At 60.5% G+C, this 14,806-nt stretch overlaps 8 protein-coding genes across 8 annotated transcripts; 4 read left to right on the top strand and 4 right to left on the bottom strand.

The window, feature by feature from the left end:
- Positions 1–125: 125 nt before the first annotated feature.
- LOC136373197 (scale keratin-like) lies at positions 126–518 on the bottom strand. Its single transcript, XM_066338120.1, has one exon. It carries the CDS (start codon positions 516–518, stop codon positions 126–128), a length of 393 nt encoding a protein of 130 aa, XP_066194217.1.
- Positions 519–2,149: 1,631 nt separating this feature from the next.
- On the top strand, positions 2,150–2,542 carry LOC136373204 (scale keratin-like). The gene has a single exon (XM_066338126.1). It carries the CDS (start codon positions 2,150–2,152, stop codon positions 2,540–2,542), a length of 393 nt encoding a protein of 130 aa, XP_066194223.1.
- A 1,395-nt stretch (positions 2,543–3,937) lies between these two features.
- On the bottom strand, positions 3,938–4,330 carry LOC136373203 (scale keratin-like). The gene has a single exon (XM_066338125.1). The coding sequence runs from the start codon at positions 4,328–4,330 to the stop codon at positions 3,938–3,940; it is 393 nt and encodes a 130-aa protein (XP_066194222.1).
- A 1,699-nt stretch (positions 4,331–6,029) lies between these two features.
- Positions 6,030–6,449, top strand: LOC136373184 (scale keratin-like). Its single transcript, XM_066338109.1, has one exon. The coding sequence runs from the start codon at positions 6,030–6,032 to the stop codon at positions 6,447–6,449; it is 420 nt and encodes a 139-aa protein (XP_066194206.1).
- Positions 6,450–7,817: 1,368 nt separating this feature from the next.
- On the bottom strand, positions 7,818–8,210 carry LOC136373154 (scale keratin-like). Its single transcript, XM_066338084.1, has one exon. It carries the CDS (start codon positions 8,208–8,210, stop codon positions 7,818–7,820), a length of 393 nt encoding a protein of 130 aa, XP_066194181.1.
- Positions 8,211–9,852: 1,642 nt separating this feature from the next.
- On the top strand, positions 9,853–10,245 carry LOC136373158 (scale keratin-like). Its single transcript, XM_066338087.1, has one exon. It carries the CDS (start codon positions 9,853–9,855, stop codon positions 10,243–10,245), a length of 393 nt encoding a protein of 130 aa, XP_066194184.1.
- A 1,414-nt stretch (positions 10,246–11,659) lies between these two features.
- LOC136373167 (scale keratin-like) lies at positions 11,660–12,228 on the bottom strand. The gene is made up of 2 exons (XM_066338095.1): positions 12,194–12,228; positions 11,660–12,076 (listed from the first exon to the last, which is right to left on the bottom strand). The coding sequence occupies exon 2, from the start codon at positions 12,050–12,052 to the stop codon at positions 11,660–11,662; it is 393 nt and encodes a 130-aa protein (XP_066194192.1). The 5' UTR covers positions 12,053–12,076; positions 12,194–12,228.
- A 1,452-nt stretch (positions 12,229–13,680) lies between these two features.
- Positions 13,681–14,073, top strand: LOC136373163 (scale keratin-like). Its single transcript, XM_066338091.1, has one exon. It carries the CDS (start codon positions 13,681–13,683, stop codon positions 14,071–14,073), a length of 393 nt encoding a protein of 130 aa, XP_066194188.1.
- Positions 14,074–14,806: the final 733 nt, after the last annotated feature.

Genomic DNA, 14,806 nt, shown 5'->3' with positions numbered 1-14,806 from the left:
AAAAGAGTGAGAGGGAGGGCGGTCAGGCTGCAGGCAGGCCAGATATCATGGGCTGCAGGAGGCCAGGGCAGCTTCTGCATGCCAGGCTGACGCGGCCGGGGGGTTTGAGCCAGGCTGTGGCGGCTCTAGCAGGGCCCGCAGGTGTCCCAGAACTTCTTGGTGTAGCGGGGCAAGGCGCAAGGGCTGCAGGCGGGAGCAGCGTAGGCTCTGCCAAAGGTGCAGAGGCCCCCCGAGGCCTGGGTGGCGCCGGCGCCGTAGAGGCCGCCCAGCCCCAGGGAGCCGCCAAAGGCTGGTGCTCCGGAGGAGCCCACCACGGCTTGCTGGGGGAAGGAGGTGAGGATGGGCCCGGGGAAGGTGACCACCACGGGCGGCGGCTGGATCAAGGCCGACGAGTCGGGGCACTGGCGGGCGCACAGCTCGTTGCAGCTCTCAGCGATGGGCTGGGGCACGGCCACGCCGGTCCTGGGAGGGCAGAGGTCCAGGCTGGTCTTGGGTGGGCACAGGTCGTAGCAGGACATCTTGGCGTGGGATGCGAGGGTGCTCTGCAAGAGAGGGCAGCTGTGGCAGGAGAGCAGCACAGGGCAGCACCAGAGCCACAGGGGGCAGGGCTGCAGCAGGGAGCCGCCAGCACAAGCGCTCACACACTTACCCTTGTCCACGAGCAGGAGGAGGAGGAGAAGGTGGCCAGGGAAGTGCTTGGACCAGGCTGGCCCGGCCAAGGCTTTTATAGTAGCCCCAGCATTGCTCAGCTCCAGCCGGGCCAATCTGCTCAGGGGACACTCCCTGCTGCTCCTGCTGCTGACACCAGGGCTGTGCGGCCCCTGCCCCTCCCTGAGTCAGCATCCCCCAGCTGCCAGCCCAGCACCTCCCGCTGCCCAAGCTATCTTGTACTTCCTGCCACCTCACATCCTTGATAGCAGCATTGGCACCCAGGAATTTGGCTCCAGGAACAACTTCAATGGTACACAGGGTTGGGGCAGGGCTGGAATTTGCCTGGACAAGGTGGACATCTCTGCTCCTTGCCCAATATCGATGCGGAACAGCACGCGGTGTGCTTGTTTCCAATCTGAAAGAACCCCCTAGGCATTGAGAGCAGGTGGATGGGCTCTGGCTCCCCTAGGCTGTCCTGTGATGCACAGATCCGCTCCATGATCCAGACTCCTGCAACTCCTGTCCTGACCATCCAGACCATCACAGATTTTCCAGCATCCCGTCTGCAGAATGACATGCTGGCTGTCAAGTGCCTCCCATGGCAGGAAGGACGAGGGCTCTTTGTCCCCTGTGTCCCAGAGCTCCCTGGCAGAGCCCGGGAGCAGGTGGAGTCCTGCTCTGCTGGACTGTGCCGTGCTGCACGGTGCTGAGCAGGCAGGGCCCCCCAGGAGCTCCCTTTCCTTGGGCCTTGGCCCAGCCGTGCCCTGTGCCCATCAGGGACACGCGGTGGCACAGGGCAGGCTCTGCCCGGGGGCAGCTGCTGTGGCCCAGGCGGTGGCAGTGGCAGTGTGCCAGCGGGATAATTGCAGGGGCTGATGGTGCAGCTTGGGGCCAGCCAGGAAAGGCAGGAGTCAGCAGCAGCAGCAGCAGCAGCAGAGCCCCGTGGCAGCAGGGATGAGGCCGGGCCTTGTCCCCACACACGTGTCCCCAGCACGGGCAGCTCCTGCCCCGCCTCTGCGGCCACCCATAAAAGCGCTGTCCTGGGCCAGGGCTGCATCCACTGCCGCCGCCTGCCTCTGCTCAGCCCAAGGCCAGGTGGGTGCCTGCGGGGCTCTGCCTCCTGGCCCAGGGGCTGCCCAGGGCCCTCCCTGGCCACCAGAGCTGCCGCCGCAGAGCCTGTGCTGGCACCAGCCTGGCACGGCCAGCCCCGGCTCAGCCTCCTGCCCACAGCAAGGAAGGAGCCCCTGGGCCGGGACAGACGCAGCCGGGCCGGGCACAGGGACTCGGGCAGGGCTTGGGAGCTCTCTGCCTCTGGGGATCAGGGCTCTCAGGGGGCTGCAAAGCACAGGGCCAGGGCTGGGCATGGTGGGCAAGGCTGGGTGGCTTTGGCTGCTCAGGGTCTGTGGGAACGGGGTGCTGCTGAATGAGGAGATCAGTCTGTCTCTTCTAACCATTGTTTGTCTGAATTCTCTTTCAGCCTCATCTCTGCCACACCAAGATGTCCTGCTACGACATTTGCCCACCAAGAACCAGCGTGGACCTGTGCCCCCCCAGGACCGGCGTGGCCATGCCCCAGCCCATCGCTGAGAGCTGCAACGAGCTGTGCGCCCGCCAGTGCCCCGACTCATCGGCCTTGATCCAGCCGCCGCCCGTGGTGGTCACCTTCCCCGGGCCCATCCTCACCTCCTTCCCCCAGCAGGCCGTGGTGGGCTCCTCCGGAGCACCGGCCTTTGGCGGCTCCCTGGGGCTGGGCGGCCTCTACGGCGCCGGCGCCACCCAGGCCTCGGGGGGCCTCTGCACCTTTGGCAGAGCCTACGCTGCTCCCGCCTGCAGCCCTTGCGCCTTGCCCCGCTACACCAAGAAGCTCTGGGACACCTGCGGGCCCTGCTAGAGCCGCCACAGCCCGGCCAAAACCCCCGCGGCCGCCTCAGCCCGGCAGGGTCAAGCTGAGCTGGGCACAAGCTGCCCTGGCCTCCTGCAGCCCATAATATCTGGCCTGCCTGCAGCCTGACCGCCCTCCCTCTCACTCTTTTTCCTTCCCTTCTTAAGAGAATAAAGTTTTTCTGCATCTAATTCCTGTCTCTTTGCCTGTTTTTCCCAAAAAAATACTCCAAGTATTCCCAGAGGAATACTCCAAGGCTGTTGCAGTTCCAGTTGTGGTAAGCAAGTGTTGCCTGGTTGGGCAGGGCAATGGAAAATGGAATGCGGAAAGGAGAGTTGAACGGAAGTGTGGAGGGAACAGTGGATGCTTTAGTGGGGAAGAGAATAGAATCAAAATGATAAAGGAATTCAAAGATAGCATATGTATGGAAGGGGTTGATTTGGAGGAGAAGGAGGAGGAGAAGGAGAATTAGAATGAAGAGAGGCAGAATGAGAATGGAAGAAGAAAAATGAGAATAAGGGGAAGGTGGAGGAGAAGAAGATGGACAACGGGAAGGAGAAGAACGAGAAGAGGAAAGACAAAATGAGAATGAAGGAGAGGGAGAAATATAAAGAAGGAATATAAAGAAGAAAACACAGAAATGGAAAGAGGAGGAATTCATGAGGAGAAAATTTAAGGGACCGGGTATACTGAGGGGGAAGTCTCTCTCTGATTTCAGTCACTGCACCTTTAGCAAAGACATGGTGGCTGAGATGGGCGCAGGGTCTGACAGCATTTTCCCTTGGATGGCGTATTCTATATATTTCTCCGTCTCCTTGTTTCTCATCTTTTCTTTCCTCTTCACATTCTACTTCTGCTTGCCCTTCTTCTTTTTCTTCTTCTCCTTACCCTCTTTGTCCTGCTCGTCCTGATTCCTCTTCTGCTTCCTGTTCCTCCCCTAGTCCTTCAACTTCCTCTTGTACCTCCACACCATCTTCTTCTCATTCCCGTTCTTGTTGTCCTCACATCCTTCCTTTTCCTTCTTCTGTGCCTAAAACACTTTAATTGCATTTTCTTATCCACCTCAACATCTGCTCTTCCACGCCCTCATCTATTTGACCAACCCATTCCCCGTCCATTAACCATTTTCCCCGGCAAACCCAGCACCAATTTTGCCCTTCCCACCGCAGAGCAACCCCAGGCCCAGAGTTTGGTAACTTGGGAAGACAACACTAAGAGACAGGAATTGGATGCAAGAAAATATATTTATTAAAGAAGAGAAGTGAAGCAGTGAGAGGGAGGGCGGTCAGGGGCAGGTAGGCTGGGTGTCACGGGCTGCAGGAGGCCAGGGCAGCTTGTGCCCAGCTCAGCTTGTCCCTGCCGGGCTGAGGCGGCCGCGGGGGTTTTGGCCGGGCTGTGGCGGCTCTAGCAGGGCCCGCAGGTGTCCCAGAGCTTCTTGCTGTAGCGGGGCAAGGCGCAAGGGCTGCAGGCGGGAGCAGTGTAGGCTCTGCCAAAGGTGCAGAGGCCCCACGAGGCCTGGGTGGCGCCGGCGCCGTAGAGGCCGCCCAGCCCCAGGGAGCCGCCAAAGGCCGGTGCTCCGGAGGAGCCCACCACGGCTTGCTGGGGGAAGGAGCTGAGGATGGGCCCGGGGAAGGTGACCACCACGGGCGGCGGCTGGATCAAGGCCGACGAGTCGGGGCACTGGCGGGCGCACAGCTCGTTGCAGCTCTCAGCGATGGGCTGGGGCACGGCCACGCCGGTCCTGGGGGGGCACAGGTCCAGGCTGGTCTTGGGTGGGCACAGGTCGTAGCAGGACATCTTGGCGTGGGATGCGAGGGTGCTCTGCAAGAGAGGGCAGCTGTGGCAGGAGAGCAGCACAGGGCAGTGCCAGAGCCACAGGGGCCGGGGCTGCAGCAGGGAGCCGCCAGCACAAGCGATCGCACACTTACCCTTGTCCACGAGCAGGAGGAGGAGGAGAAGGTGGCCAGGGAAGTGCTTGGACCAGGCTGGCCCGGCCAAGGCTTTTATAGTAGCCCCAGCATTGCTCAGCTCCAGCCGGGGCAATCTGCTCAGGGAACACTCCCTGCTGCTGCTGCTGCTGACACCAGGGCTGTGCGGCCCCTGCCCCTCCCTGAGTCAGCATCCCCCAGCTGCCAGCCCAGCACCTCCCGCTGCCCAAGCCATCTTGTCCTTCCTGCCACCTCACATCCTTGATAGCACCATTGGCACCCAGGAATTTGGCTCCAGGAACAACTTCAATGGTGCACAGGGTTGGGGCAGGGCTGGAATTTGCCTGGACAAGGTGGACATCTCTGCTCCTTGCCCAATGTCGATGCGGAACAGCACGAGGTGTGCTTGTTTCCAATATGAAAGAACCCCCTAGGCATTGAGAGCAGGTGGATGGGCTCTGGCTCCCCTAGGCTGTCCTGTGATGCTCAAATCCCCTCCATGATCCAGACTCCTGCAACTCCTGTCCTGACCATCCAGACCATCACAGATTTTCCAGCATCCCGTCTGCAGAATGACATGCTGGCTGTCAAGTGCCTCCCATGGCAGGAAGGACGAGGGCTCTTTGTCCCCTGTGTCCCAGAGCTCCCTGGCAGAGCCCGGGAGCAGGTGGAATCCTGCTCTGCTGGACTGTGCCGTGCTGCACGGTGCTGAGCCAGCAGGGCCCCCCAGGAGCTCCCTTTCCTTGGGCCTTGGCCCAGCCGTGCCCTGTGCCCATCAGGGACACGCAGTGGCACAGGGCAGGCGCTGCCTGGGGGCGGCTGCTGTGGCCCAGGCGGTGGCAGTGGCAGTGTGCCAGCGGGATAATTCCAGGGGCTGATGGTGCAGCTTGGGGCGGACCAGGAAAGGCAGGAGTCAGCAGCAGCAGCAGCAGCAGCAGAGCCCCGTGGCAGCAGGGATGAGGCCGGGCCTTGTCCCCACACACGTGTCCCCAGCACGGGCAGCTCCTGCCCCGCCTCTGCGGCCACCCATAAAAGCGCTGTCCTGGGCCAGGGCTGCATCCACTGCCGCCGCCTGCCTCTGCTCAGCCCAAGGCCAGGTGGGTGCCTGTGGGGCTCTGCCTCATGGCCCAGGGGCTGCCCAGGGCCCTCCCTGGCCACCAGAGCTGCCGCCGCAGAGCCTGTGCTGGCACCAGCCTGGCACGGCCAGCCCCGGCTCAGCCTCCTGCCCACAGCAAGGAAGGAGCCCCTGGGCCGGGACAGACGCAGCCGGGCCGGGGACAGGGACTCGGGCAGGGCTTGGGAGCTCTCTGCCTCTGGGGATCAGGGCTCTCAGGGGGCTGCAGGGCACAGGGACTCAGGCAGGGCTTGGGAGCTCTCTGCCTCTGGGGATCAGGGCTCTCAGGGGGCTGCAAAGCCCAGGGCCAGGGCTGGGCACGGTGGGCAAGGCTGGGTGGCTTTCAACACTCCGGGGCGGTTGGAACAGGGTGCTGTTAATTGGGACATCCCGTTGTCTCATCTAACCCCTGTTTGTCTGAATTCCCTTTCAGCCTCATCTCTGTCACGCCAAGATGTCCTGCTATGACATTTGCCCACCAAGACCCAGCGTGGACCTGTGCCCACCAAGAACCAGCCTGGACCTCTGCCCCCCCAGGACCGGCGTGGCCGTGCCCCAGCCCATCGCTGAGAGCTGCAACGAGCTGTGCACCCGCCAGTGCCCCGACTCGTCGGCCTTGATCCAGCCGCCGCCCGTGGTGGTCACCTTCCCCGGGCCCATCCTCAGCTCCTTCCCCCAGCAAGCCGTGGTGGGCTCCTCCGGAGCGCCGGCCTTTGGCGGCTCCCTGGGGCTGGGCGGCCTCTACGGCGCCGGCGCCACCCAGGCCTCGGGGGGCCTCTGCACCTTTGGCAGAGCCTACGCTGCTCCCGCCTGCAGCCCTTGCGCCTTGCCCCGCTACACCAAGAAGCTCTGGGACACCTGCGGGCCCTGCTAGAGCCGCCACAGCACGGCCAAAACCCCCGCGGCCGCCTCAGCCCGGCAGGGACAAGCTGAGCTGGGCACAAGCTGCCCTGGCCTCCTGCAGCCCATGACACCCACCCTGCCTGCCCCTGACCGCCCTCCCTCTCACTGCCCCTGATGCCTTTCCTAAGTTAAATAAAGTTTTCTTGCATCCAACTCCTGTCTCTTTGCCTGCTTTTCCTAAATCAGGAAGACTCCAAGGCTGGCGGAGTTCCAGCAACGGGAAGCAAGTGTTTCTTCTTAGGGCAGGGAAATGGAAAAGAGAATGCGAAAGGGAAAGTAGAACCGAAGTGTTAAGGGGACAGTGGATGTTTTAGTGGGGAAGAGAATAGAATCAAAATGAAAACTGAATCAAAAGATAGCGAATGTAGGGAAGTGTTTGATTTGGAGCAGGAGGAGGAGAAGGAGAATTAGAATGAAGAGAAGTAGAATGAGAATGGAAGAAGAAAAATGAGGATAAGAGGAAGTTGGAGGAGAAGATGGAGAAGAGGAAGGAGAAGAGGGAGAAGGAGAAAGACAAAATGAGAATGAAGGAGAGGGATAAATATAAAGAAGGAATAGAAAGAAGAAAACACAGAAAGGGAAAGAGGAGGAGTTAATGACAAGGAAATTTAATAGACTGGGTATACTGAGGGGGAAGTCTCTCTCTGATTTCAGTCACTGCTCCTTTAGCAAAGCCATGGTGACAAAGATGGGGGCGAGACCTGACAGCCTTTTCCCCTGGATGGCCCACTCTTTCTATTTGTTCCTCTCCTTGTTTCTCACCTTTTCTTTCTTCTACTTCTTAACTTTTGCTTGTCCTTCTCCTTCCCCTTGCCCTCATTGTCCTGCCTGTCCTTATTCCTATTCTGCTTCTTGTTCTTCTTCTTGTCCTTCTGCTTCTTCTTCATCTTCTTCTGCGTCTACACCGTCTTATTCTCATTCCCATTCTTGTTGTCCTTCTTCCCCTCCTTTGCTTATTCTGCTCCGAAACCACTTGGATTTCATTTTCTTCTCCACCGTAACATCTGGTCTTCAATGCCCATATCTATTTGACCAAAATCTTTCCCTTCCATTAAACTTTTTCCCCAGCAAACCCAGCATCAACCCTGCCCCGCCCACTGCTGAGCTCCCCCAGGCCCAGAGTTTGGTGCTTTGGGAAGAAAACGCAAAGACACAGGAATTAAATGCAGGAAAATATATTTATTTAAGAAAAGAAGAGAGATAGTGAGAGGGAGGGCGGTCAGGCCACAGGCAGTCAGGGTGTCACAGGCTGAAGGAGGCCAGGGCAGATTCTGCCCAGCTCAGCTTGCCTCTGCCGGGCTGAGGTGGCTGCGGGGGTTTGGGCCGGGCTGTGGCGGCTCTAGCAGGGCCCGCAGGTGTCCCAGAGCTTCTTGCTGTAGCGGGGCAAGGCGCAAGGGCTGCAGGCAGGAGCAGCGTAGGCTCTGCCAAAGGTGCAGAGGCCCCCCGAGGCCTGGGTGGCGCCGGCGCCGTAGAGGCCGCCCAGCCCCAGGGAGCCGCCAAAGGCCGGTGCTCCGGAGGAGCCCACCACGGCTTGCTGGGGGAAGGAGCTGAGGATGGGCCCGGGGAAGGTGACCACCACGGGCGGCGGCTGGATCAAGGCCGACGAGTCGGGGCACTGGCGGGCGCACAGCTCGTTGCAGCTCTCAGCGATGGGCTGGGGCACGGCCACGCCGGTCCTGGGGGGGCACAGGTCCACGCTGGTTCTTGGTGGGCAAATGTCGTAGCAGGACATCTTGGCGTGGGATGCGAGGGTGCTCTGCAAGAGAGGGCAGCCGTGGCAGGAGAGCAGCACAGGGCAGCGCCAGAGCCACAGGGGCCGGGGCTGCAGCAGGGAGCTGCCAGCACAAGCGCTCACACACTTACCCTTGTCCACGAGCAGGAGGCGGAGGAGAAGGTGGCCAGGGCAGTGCTTGGCCCAGGCTGGCCCGGCCAGGGCTTTTATAGCAGCCTTAGCATTGCTCAGCTCCAGCGGGGCCAATCTGCTCAGGGGACACTCCCTGCTGCTGCTGCTGCTGACACCAGGGCTGTGCAGCCCCTGCCCCTCCCTGAGTCAGCATCCCCCAGCTGCCAGCCCAGCACCTCCCGCTGCCCAAGCCGTCTTGTCCTTCCTGCCGCCTCACATCCTTGATAGCAGCATTGGCACCCAAGAATTTGGCTCCAGGAACAACTTGAATGGTGCACAGGGGTGGGGCAGGGCAGGAATCAGCCTGGAGAAGGTGGACATCTCTGCTCCTTGCCCAATATCAATGGGGAAAAACAAAACGTGTGTTTATTCCCAATCTAAAAGAACCCCCTGGGATCTGAGAACAGGTGGATGGGCTCTTGCGCCCCTGGGCTGTCCTGTGATGCACAGATCCCCTCCATGATCCAGACTCCTGCAACTCCTGTCCTGACCATCCAGAACCTCACAGGTTTTCCAGCACCCCCGTCTGCAGAATGACATGCTGGCTATGTCAAGTTCCTCCCGTGGCAGGAAGGACGATGGCTCTTGTCCCCTGTGTCCCAGAGCTCCCTACCAGTGCCTGGGGGCAGATGGAGTCCTGCTCTGCTGGACTGTGCCGTGCTGCACGGTGCTGAGCAGGCAGGGCCCCCCAGGAGCTGCCTTTCCTTGGGCCTTGTCCCAGCCGTGCCCTGTGCCCATCAGGGACACGCGGTGGCAAAGGGCAGGCGTTGCCTGGGGGCGGCTGCTGTGGCCCAGGCGGTGGCAGTGGCAGTGTGCCAGTGGGATAATTGCAGGGGCTGATGGTGCAGCTTGGGGCCGGCCAGGAAAGGCAGAAGTCAGCAGCAGCAGCAGCAGCAGCAGCAGCAGCAGAGCCCCGTGGCAGCAGGGATGAGGCCGGGCCTTGTCCCCACACATGTGTCCCCAGCACGGGCAGCTCCTACCCCGCCTCTGCGGCCACCCATAAAAGCGCTGTCCTGGGCCAGGGCTGCATCCACTGCCGCCGCCTGCCTCTGCTCAGCCCAAGGCCAGGTGGGTGCCTGCGGGGCTCTGCCTCCTGGCCCAGGGGCTGCCCAGGGCCCTCCCTGGCCACCAGAGCTGCCGCCGCAGAGCGTGTGCTGGCACCAGCCTGGCACGGCCAGCCGCGGCACAGCCTCCTGCCCACAGCAAGGAAGGAGCCCCTGGGCCGGGACAGACGCAGCCGGGCCGGGGACAGGGACTCGGGCAGGGCTTGGGAGCTCTCTGCCTCTGGGGATCAGGGCTCTCAGGGGGCTGCAGGGCACAGGGCCAGGGCTGGGCACGGTGGACAAGGCTGGGTGGCTTTGAACACTCCGGGTCTGTGGGAACAGGGTGCTGCTAAACTGGGACATCCCTATGTCTCATCTAACCCCTGTTTGTCTGAATTCTCTTTCAGCCTCATCTCTGTCACACCAAGATGTCCTGCTACGACCTCTGCCCACCAAGAACCAGCCTGGACCTGTGCCCCCCCAGGACCGGCGTGGCCGTGCCCCAGCCCATCGCTGAGAGCTGCAATGAGCTGTGCGCCCGCCAGTGTCCCGACTCGTCGGCCTTGATCCAGCCGCCGCCCGTGGTGGTCACCTTCCCCGGGCCCATCCTCAGCTCCTTCCCCCAGCAAGCCGTGGTGGGCTCCTCCGGAGCACCGGCCTTTGGCGGCTCCCTGGGGCTGGGCGGCCTCTACGGCGCCGGCGCCACCCAGGCCTCGGGGGGCCTCTGCACCTTTGGCAGAGCCTACGCTGCTCCTGCCTGCAGCCCTTGCGCCTTGCCCCGCTACAGCAAGAAGCTCTGGGACACCTGCGGGCCCTGCTAGAGCCGCCACAGCCCGGCCAAAACCCCCGCGGCCGCCTCAGCCCGGCAGGGACAAGCTGAGCTGGGCACAAGCTGCCCTGGCCTCCTGCAGCCTGTGACACCCGGCCTGGCTGCCTGCCGTCTGAACACCCTCCCTCTCCTCGATGCCCTTCCTAAGTTAAATAAAGTTTTCCTGCATCCAATTCCTGTCTCTTTCGTTGCTTTTCTCAAATCAGGAATCCACTAGGTTGGGGGATTTAAGGAGTGGGAGGGGAATTGAATTGTTTTGATTCCAATTGCCAATTGGGAAATGGAATAGGAAGGGAAAAGTTAAGCAAAATGGTGGAGGGGACACTAAAGGAGGACGTTAAAGTAGAAATGAAAATAGAAACAAAGTCAATGAAAATTAAAAAAAAGAGAATGATCGTTGAGTTTTAGTTAAGGACGAGGCGTGTAGGTAGCAGATGGAGATGAATGTTTTCAAGGAGGAGGAGAAGGAGAAGGTGAAGGTGAAGGATAACAAGGGTGACTAACAAAGAAGAGGGAAAATAGAAAGATGAAGATGGGAAACAGTACATGAAATGAAAGAGAAAGAGAAGATGAAAGTAAAACATATAGATGAACAGGATGAGACACAGACAAAGAGAAAAAGACCATGACCAAGACCAAGACACTGACCGAGACAACGGAAAAGGCAAAGGGAAAGATAATGACAAAGACGAGGAAGTCATGACAAATGTATTTTTCTTACAGGATATAACAACTGGGAAACTTCCGAATTTGATATCTGTCCAAAGTCGTCCACCAGAGCTGTGGAAGCACAAAGGGACTGGAGCACTGGCAGTCAGTGCCCCTGCATGGCTCCAAGTCCCACAGGAAAATGTCACTATTTCACTACCAGTCTGGATGGTAGTCTGGAAGGTTCCCAGGGTTACAGGTGCTCCAAAATGGACCTGCCTGCCTTCAGAAATGTTCCTTGGACTTCCCATTCAGGCCCGTGTGTCCTGAGAGCTGCCAGGGCTGGGGCATCTGTCCAAAGCCACCTCAACCTGGCAAAGATGGGGCTGGGACACTGGCCTGGCTGAGCCCTTGGTGCCCATGGGCAGGACAAGGAAGGTCTGCCCTGTACCCCAAATGCTGAGAGGAACACCAGAGAGGCAGGAATTCGATGCAGGATTGTTTTATTTTAAGCACAACAAAGGACAGAGACACATGAGGCACAGGCTGGATCTCTCTGCAGGCTTCCCCAGAGCTGCTCCTTCAGGCTGGTCCTGGGCAGCGGCTGTTGAGCAGAGCAGCAAGAGCCCAGTGGGAGCATGAAGGAGTCGGGAATGTGGGCACAGGAAGGAGCCAGGAGAAGTGGCCTTGTCAGAGAGGTGGGAGAGGAGTAGCGAGGCAGAGGTTTGCAGGGGGCTGGTGGGCTGTTGTTGGCGGATCTAGCAGGGCCCGCAGGTGTCCCAGAGCTTCTTGCTGTAGCGGGGCAAGGCGCAAGGGCTGCAGGCGGGAGCAGCGTAGGCTCTGCCAAAGGTGCAGAGGCCCCCCGAGGCCTGGGTGGCGCCGGCGCCGTAGAGGCCGCCCAGCCCCAGGGAGCCGCCAAAGGCCGGTGCTCCGGAGGAGCCCACCACAGCTTGCTGGGGGAAGGAGCTGAGGATGGGCCCGGGGAAGGTGACCACCACGGGCGGCGGCTGGATCAAGGCCGACGAGTCGGGGCACTGGCGGGCGCACAGCTCATTGCAGCTCTCAGCGATGGGCTGGGGCATGGCCACGCCAGTCCTGGGGGGGCACAGGTCCAGGCTGGTTCTTGGTGGGCACAGGTCGTAGCAGGACATCTTGGCGTGGGATGCGAGGGTGCTCTGCAAGAGAGGGCAGCCGTGGCAGGAGAGCAGCACAGGGCAGCGCCAGAGCCACAGGGGCCGGGGCTGCAGCAGCGAGCCGCCTGCACAAGCGCGTGCACACTTACCCTTGTCCACAAGCAGGAGGAGGAGGAGAAGTTGGCCAGGGCAGTGCTTGGCCCAGGCTGGCCCAGCCAGGGCTTTTATAGCAGCCCCAGCATTGCTCAGCTCCAGCGGGGCCAATCTGCTCAGGGGACACTCCCTGCTGCTGCTGCTGCTGACACCAGGGCTCTGCAGCCCCTGCCCCTCCCTGAGTCAGCATCCCCCAGCTGCCAGCCCAGCACCTCCCGCTGCCCAAGCCATCTTGTCCTTCCTGCCCCATCACATCCTTGATAGCAGCATTGGCACCCAAGAATTTGGCTCCAGGAACAACTTGAATGGTGCACAGGGGTGGAGCAGGTCAGGAATCAGCCTGGAGAAGGTGGACATCTCTGCTCCTTGCCCAATATCGATGGGGAACAACAGAACGTGTGTTTGTTCCCAATCTAAAAGAACCCCCTGGGTTCTGAGAACAGGTGGATGGGCTCTTGCGCCCCTGGGCTGTCCTGTGATGCACAGATCCCCTCCATGGTCCAGACTCCTGCAACTCCTGTCCTGACCATCCAGAACCTCACAGGTTTTCCAGCACCCCCGTCTGCAGAATGACATGCTGGCTGTCAAGTTCCTCCCGTGGCAGGAAGGACGATGGCTCTTGTCCCCTGTTTCCCAGAGCTCCCTGCCAGTGCCTGGGGGCAGATGGAGTCCTGCTCTGCTGGACTGTGCCGTGCTGCACGGTGCTGAGCAGGCAGGGCCCCCCAGGAGCTGCCTTTCCTTGGGCCTTGGCCCAGCCGTGCCCTGTGCCCATCAGGGACCGGCGGTGGCACAGGGCAGACGCTGCCTGGGGGCGGCTGCTGTGGCCCAGGCGGCGGCAGTGGCAGCGTGCCAGCGGGATAATTGCAGGGGGTGATGGTGCAGCTTGGGGCCGGCCAGAAAAGGCAGGAGTCAGCAACAGCAGCAGCAGCAGAGCCCCGTGGCAGCAGGGATGAGGCCGGGCCTTGTCCCCACACACGTGTCCCCAGCACGATCAGCTCCTGCCCCGCCTCTGTGGCCACCCATAAAAGCGCTGTCCTGGGCCAGGGCTGCATCCACTGCCGCCGCCTGCCTCTGCTCAGCCCAAGGCCAGGTGGGTGCCTGCGGGGCTCTGCCTCCTGGCCCAGGGGCTGCCCAGGGCCCTCCCTGGCCACCAGAGCTGCCACCGCAGAGCCTGTGCTGGCACCAGCCTGGCACGGCCAGCCCCGGCTCAGCCTCCTGCCCACAGCAAGGAAGGAGCCCCTGGGCCGGGACAGACTCAGCCGGGTCGGGCACAGGGACTCGGGCAGGGCTTGGGAGCTCTCTGCCTCTGGGGATCAGGGCTCTCAGAGTGCTGCAGGGCACAGGGCCAGGGCTGGGCACGGTGGGCAAGGCTGCGTGGCTTTGAAAACTCCGGGACAGTTTGAACAGGGTGCTGCTAAACTGGGACATCCCTGTGTCTCCTCTAAACCCTGTTTGTCTGAATTCTCTTTCAGCCTCATCTCTGTCACACCAAGATGTCCTGCTACGACCTGTGCCCACCCAAGACCAGCCTGGACCTGTGCCCCCCCAGGACTGGCGTGGCCGTGCCCCAGCCCATCGCTGAGAGCTGCAACGAGCTGTGCGCCCGCCAGTGCCCCGACTCCTCGGCCTTGATTCAGCCGCCGCCCGTGGTGGTCACCTTCCCCGGGCCCATCCTCAGCTCCTTCCCCCAGCAAGCCGTGGTGGGCTCCTCCGGAGCACCGGCCTTTGGCGGCTCCCTGGGGCTGGGCGGCCTCTACGGCGCCGGCGCCACCCAGGCCTCGGGGGGCCTCTGCACCTTTGGCAGAGCCTATGCTGCTCCCGCCTGCAGCCCTTGCGCCTTGCCCCGCTACAGCAAGAAGCTCTGGGACACCTGCGGGCCCTGCTAAACTGAACCCCAATGTTTTTTCACTCTGTCCGCAATGGATAAATGTAGAAATTGTTCATCCCTATGTTTGCCACCATTTCCTTTTTCTTTAAACCTCTTCCTATGCTTTGTGTTTTACTCTATCTCCACTTTCGCGATGTAGGCCCTGATTTTCTCTTTTGTAAATTTAATATGCATAGCTGTTTCATTTTTCTTTCCTTATCCTCGAGGGTTTTTTTAATGTTGTTTATACCATCCTTATGTCCTAATTACATTTATTTCATTCTGCTTGTTGAGAACTGCATGAGCTAAAAACTTTAGCTTCATTTTTTGATCCTCTTTGTACCTCTCATTTTTCCTTCATACTCTTTGTGATTTATTGATGTTGTTCCTGCAATAAACGCTTTATGCATCGAATTTTTTTGTTGTTTTCATCCCTCGGTCTTAAACGGTGCTGAGTATTCACTTGAACTTTTGCCTGCTCATAACAGAGCAGTTCAGTTCCACCATTTCTAGTTGCTTAAATCTCTGGAGAGGAAAGGCCCTGGGATTGCTGGTGCCACTCTGAGAGGAGTAGCCTGTCCCGGATGACACAAAAGGGAAAGTAAGAGCAGGGCAGGGCTGGGTCTGGCCAAACCCAGCGGCTACAAACGATCTGATCAGGGCTGAAGGTTCCTGGCAGCTCCTCCCTGCTTGGCTGGCGCTGTTACTCAGCCCTGGGACATGCTCGTTAAAACAAAAACAGGGAGCAGAAA

The sequence above is a fragment of the Sylvia atricapilla genome, chromosome 33 (genome assembly GCF_009819655.1).
Source record: "Sylvia atricapilla isolate bSylAtr1 chromosome 33, bSylAtr1.pri, whole genome shotgun sequence".
Lineage (NCBI taxonomy): Eukaryota > Metazoa > Chordata > Aves > Passeriformes > Sylviidae > Sylvia > Sylvia atricapilla.
Note: the sequence above shows the minus strand (reverse complement) of the source record. Positions and strands in the feature narration are given on the sequence as shown.

Excerpts from the sequence above, each read along its gene's own strand:
- LOC136373197 (XM_066338120.1), bottom strand. The coding sequence starts at position 518 with ATGTCCTGCTACGACCTGTGCCCACCCAAGACCAGCCTGGACCTCTGC.
- LOC136373204 (XM_066338126.1), top strand. The coding sequence starts at position 2,150 with ATGTCCTGCTACGACATTTGCCCACCAAGAACCAGCGTGGACCTGTGC.
- LOC136373203 (XM_066338125.1), bottom strand. The coding sequence starts at position 4,330 with ATGTCCTGCTACGACCTGTGCCCACCCAAGACCAGCCTGGACCTGTGC.
- LOC136373184 (XM_066338109.1), top strand. The coding sequence starts at position 6,030 with ATGTCCTGCTATGACATTTGCCCACCAAGACCCAGCGTGGACCTGTGC.
- LOC136373154 (XM_066338084.1), bottom strand. The coding sequence starts at position 8,210 with ATGTCCTGCTACGACATTTGCCCACCAAGAACCAGCGTGGACCTGTGC.
- LOC136373158 (XM_066338087.1), top strand. The coding sequence starts at position 9,853 with ATGTCCTGCTACGACCTCTGCCCACCAAGAACCAGCCTGGACCTGTGC.
- LOC136373167 (XM_066338095.1), bottom strand. The coding sequence starts at position 12,052 with ATGTCCTGCTACGACCTGTGCCCACCAAGAACCAGCCTGGACCTGTGC.
- LOC136373163 (XM_066338091.1), top strand. The coding sequence starts at position 13,681 with ATGTCCTGCTACGACCTGTGCCCACCCAAGACCAGCCTGGACCTGTGC.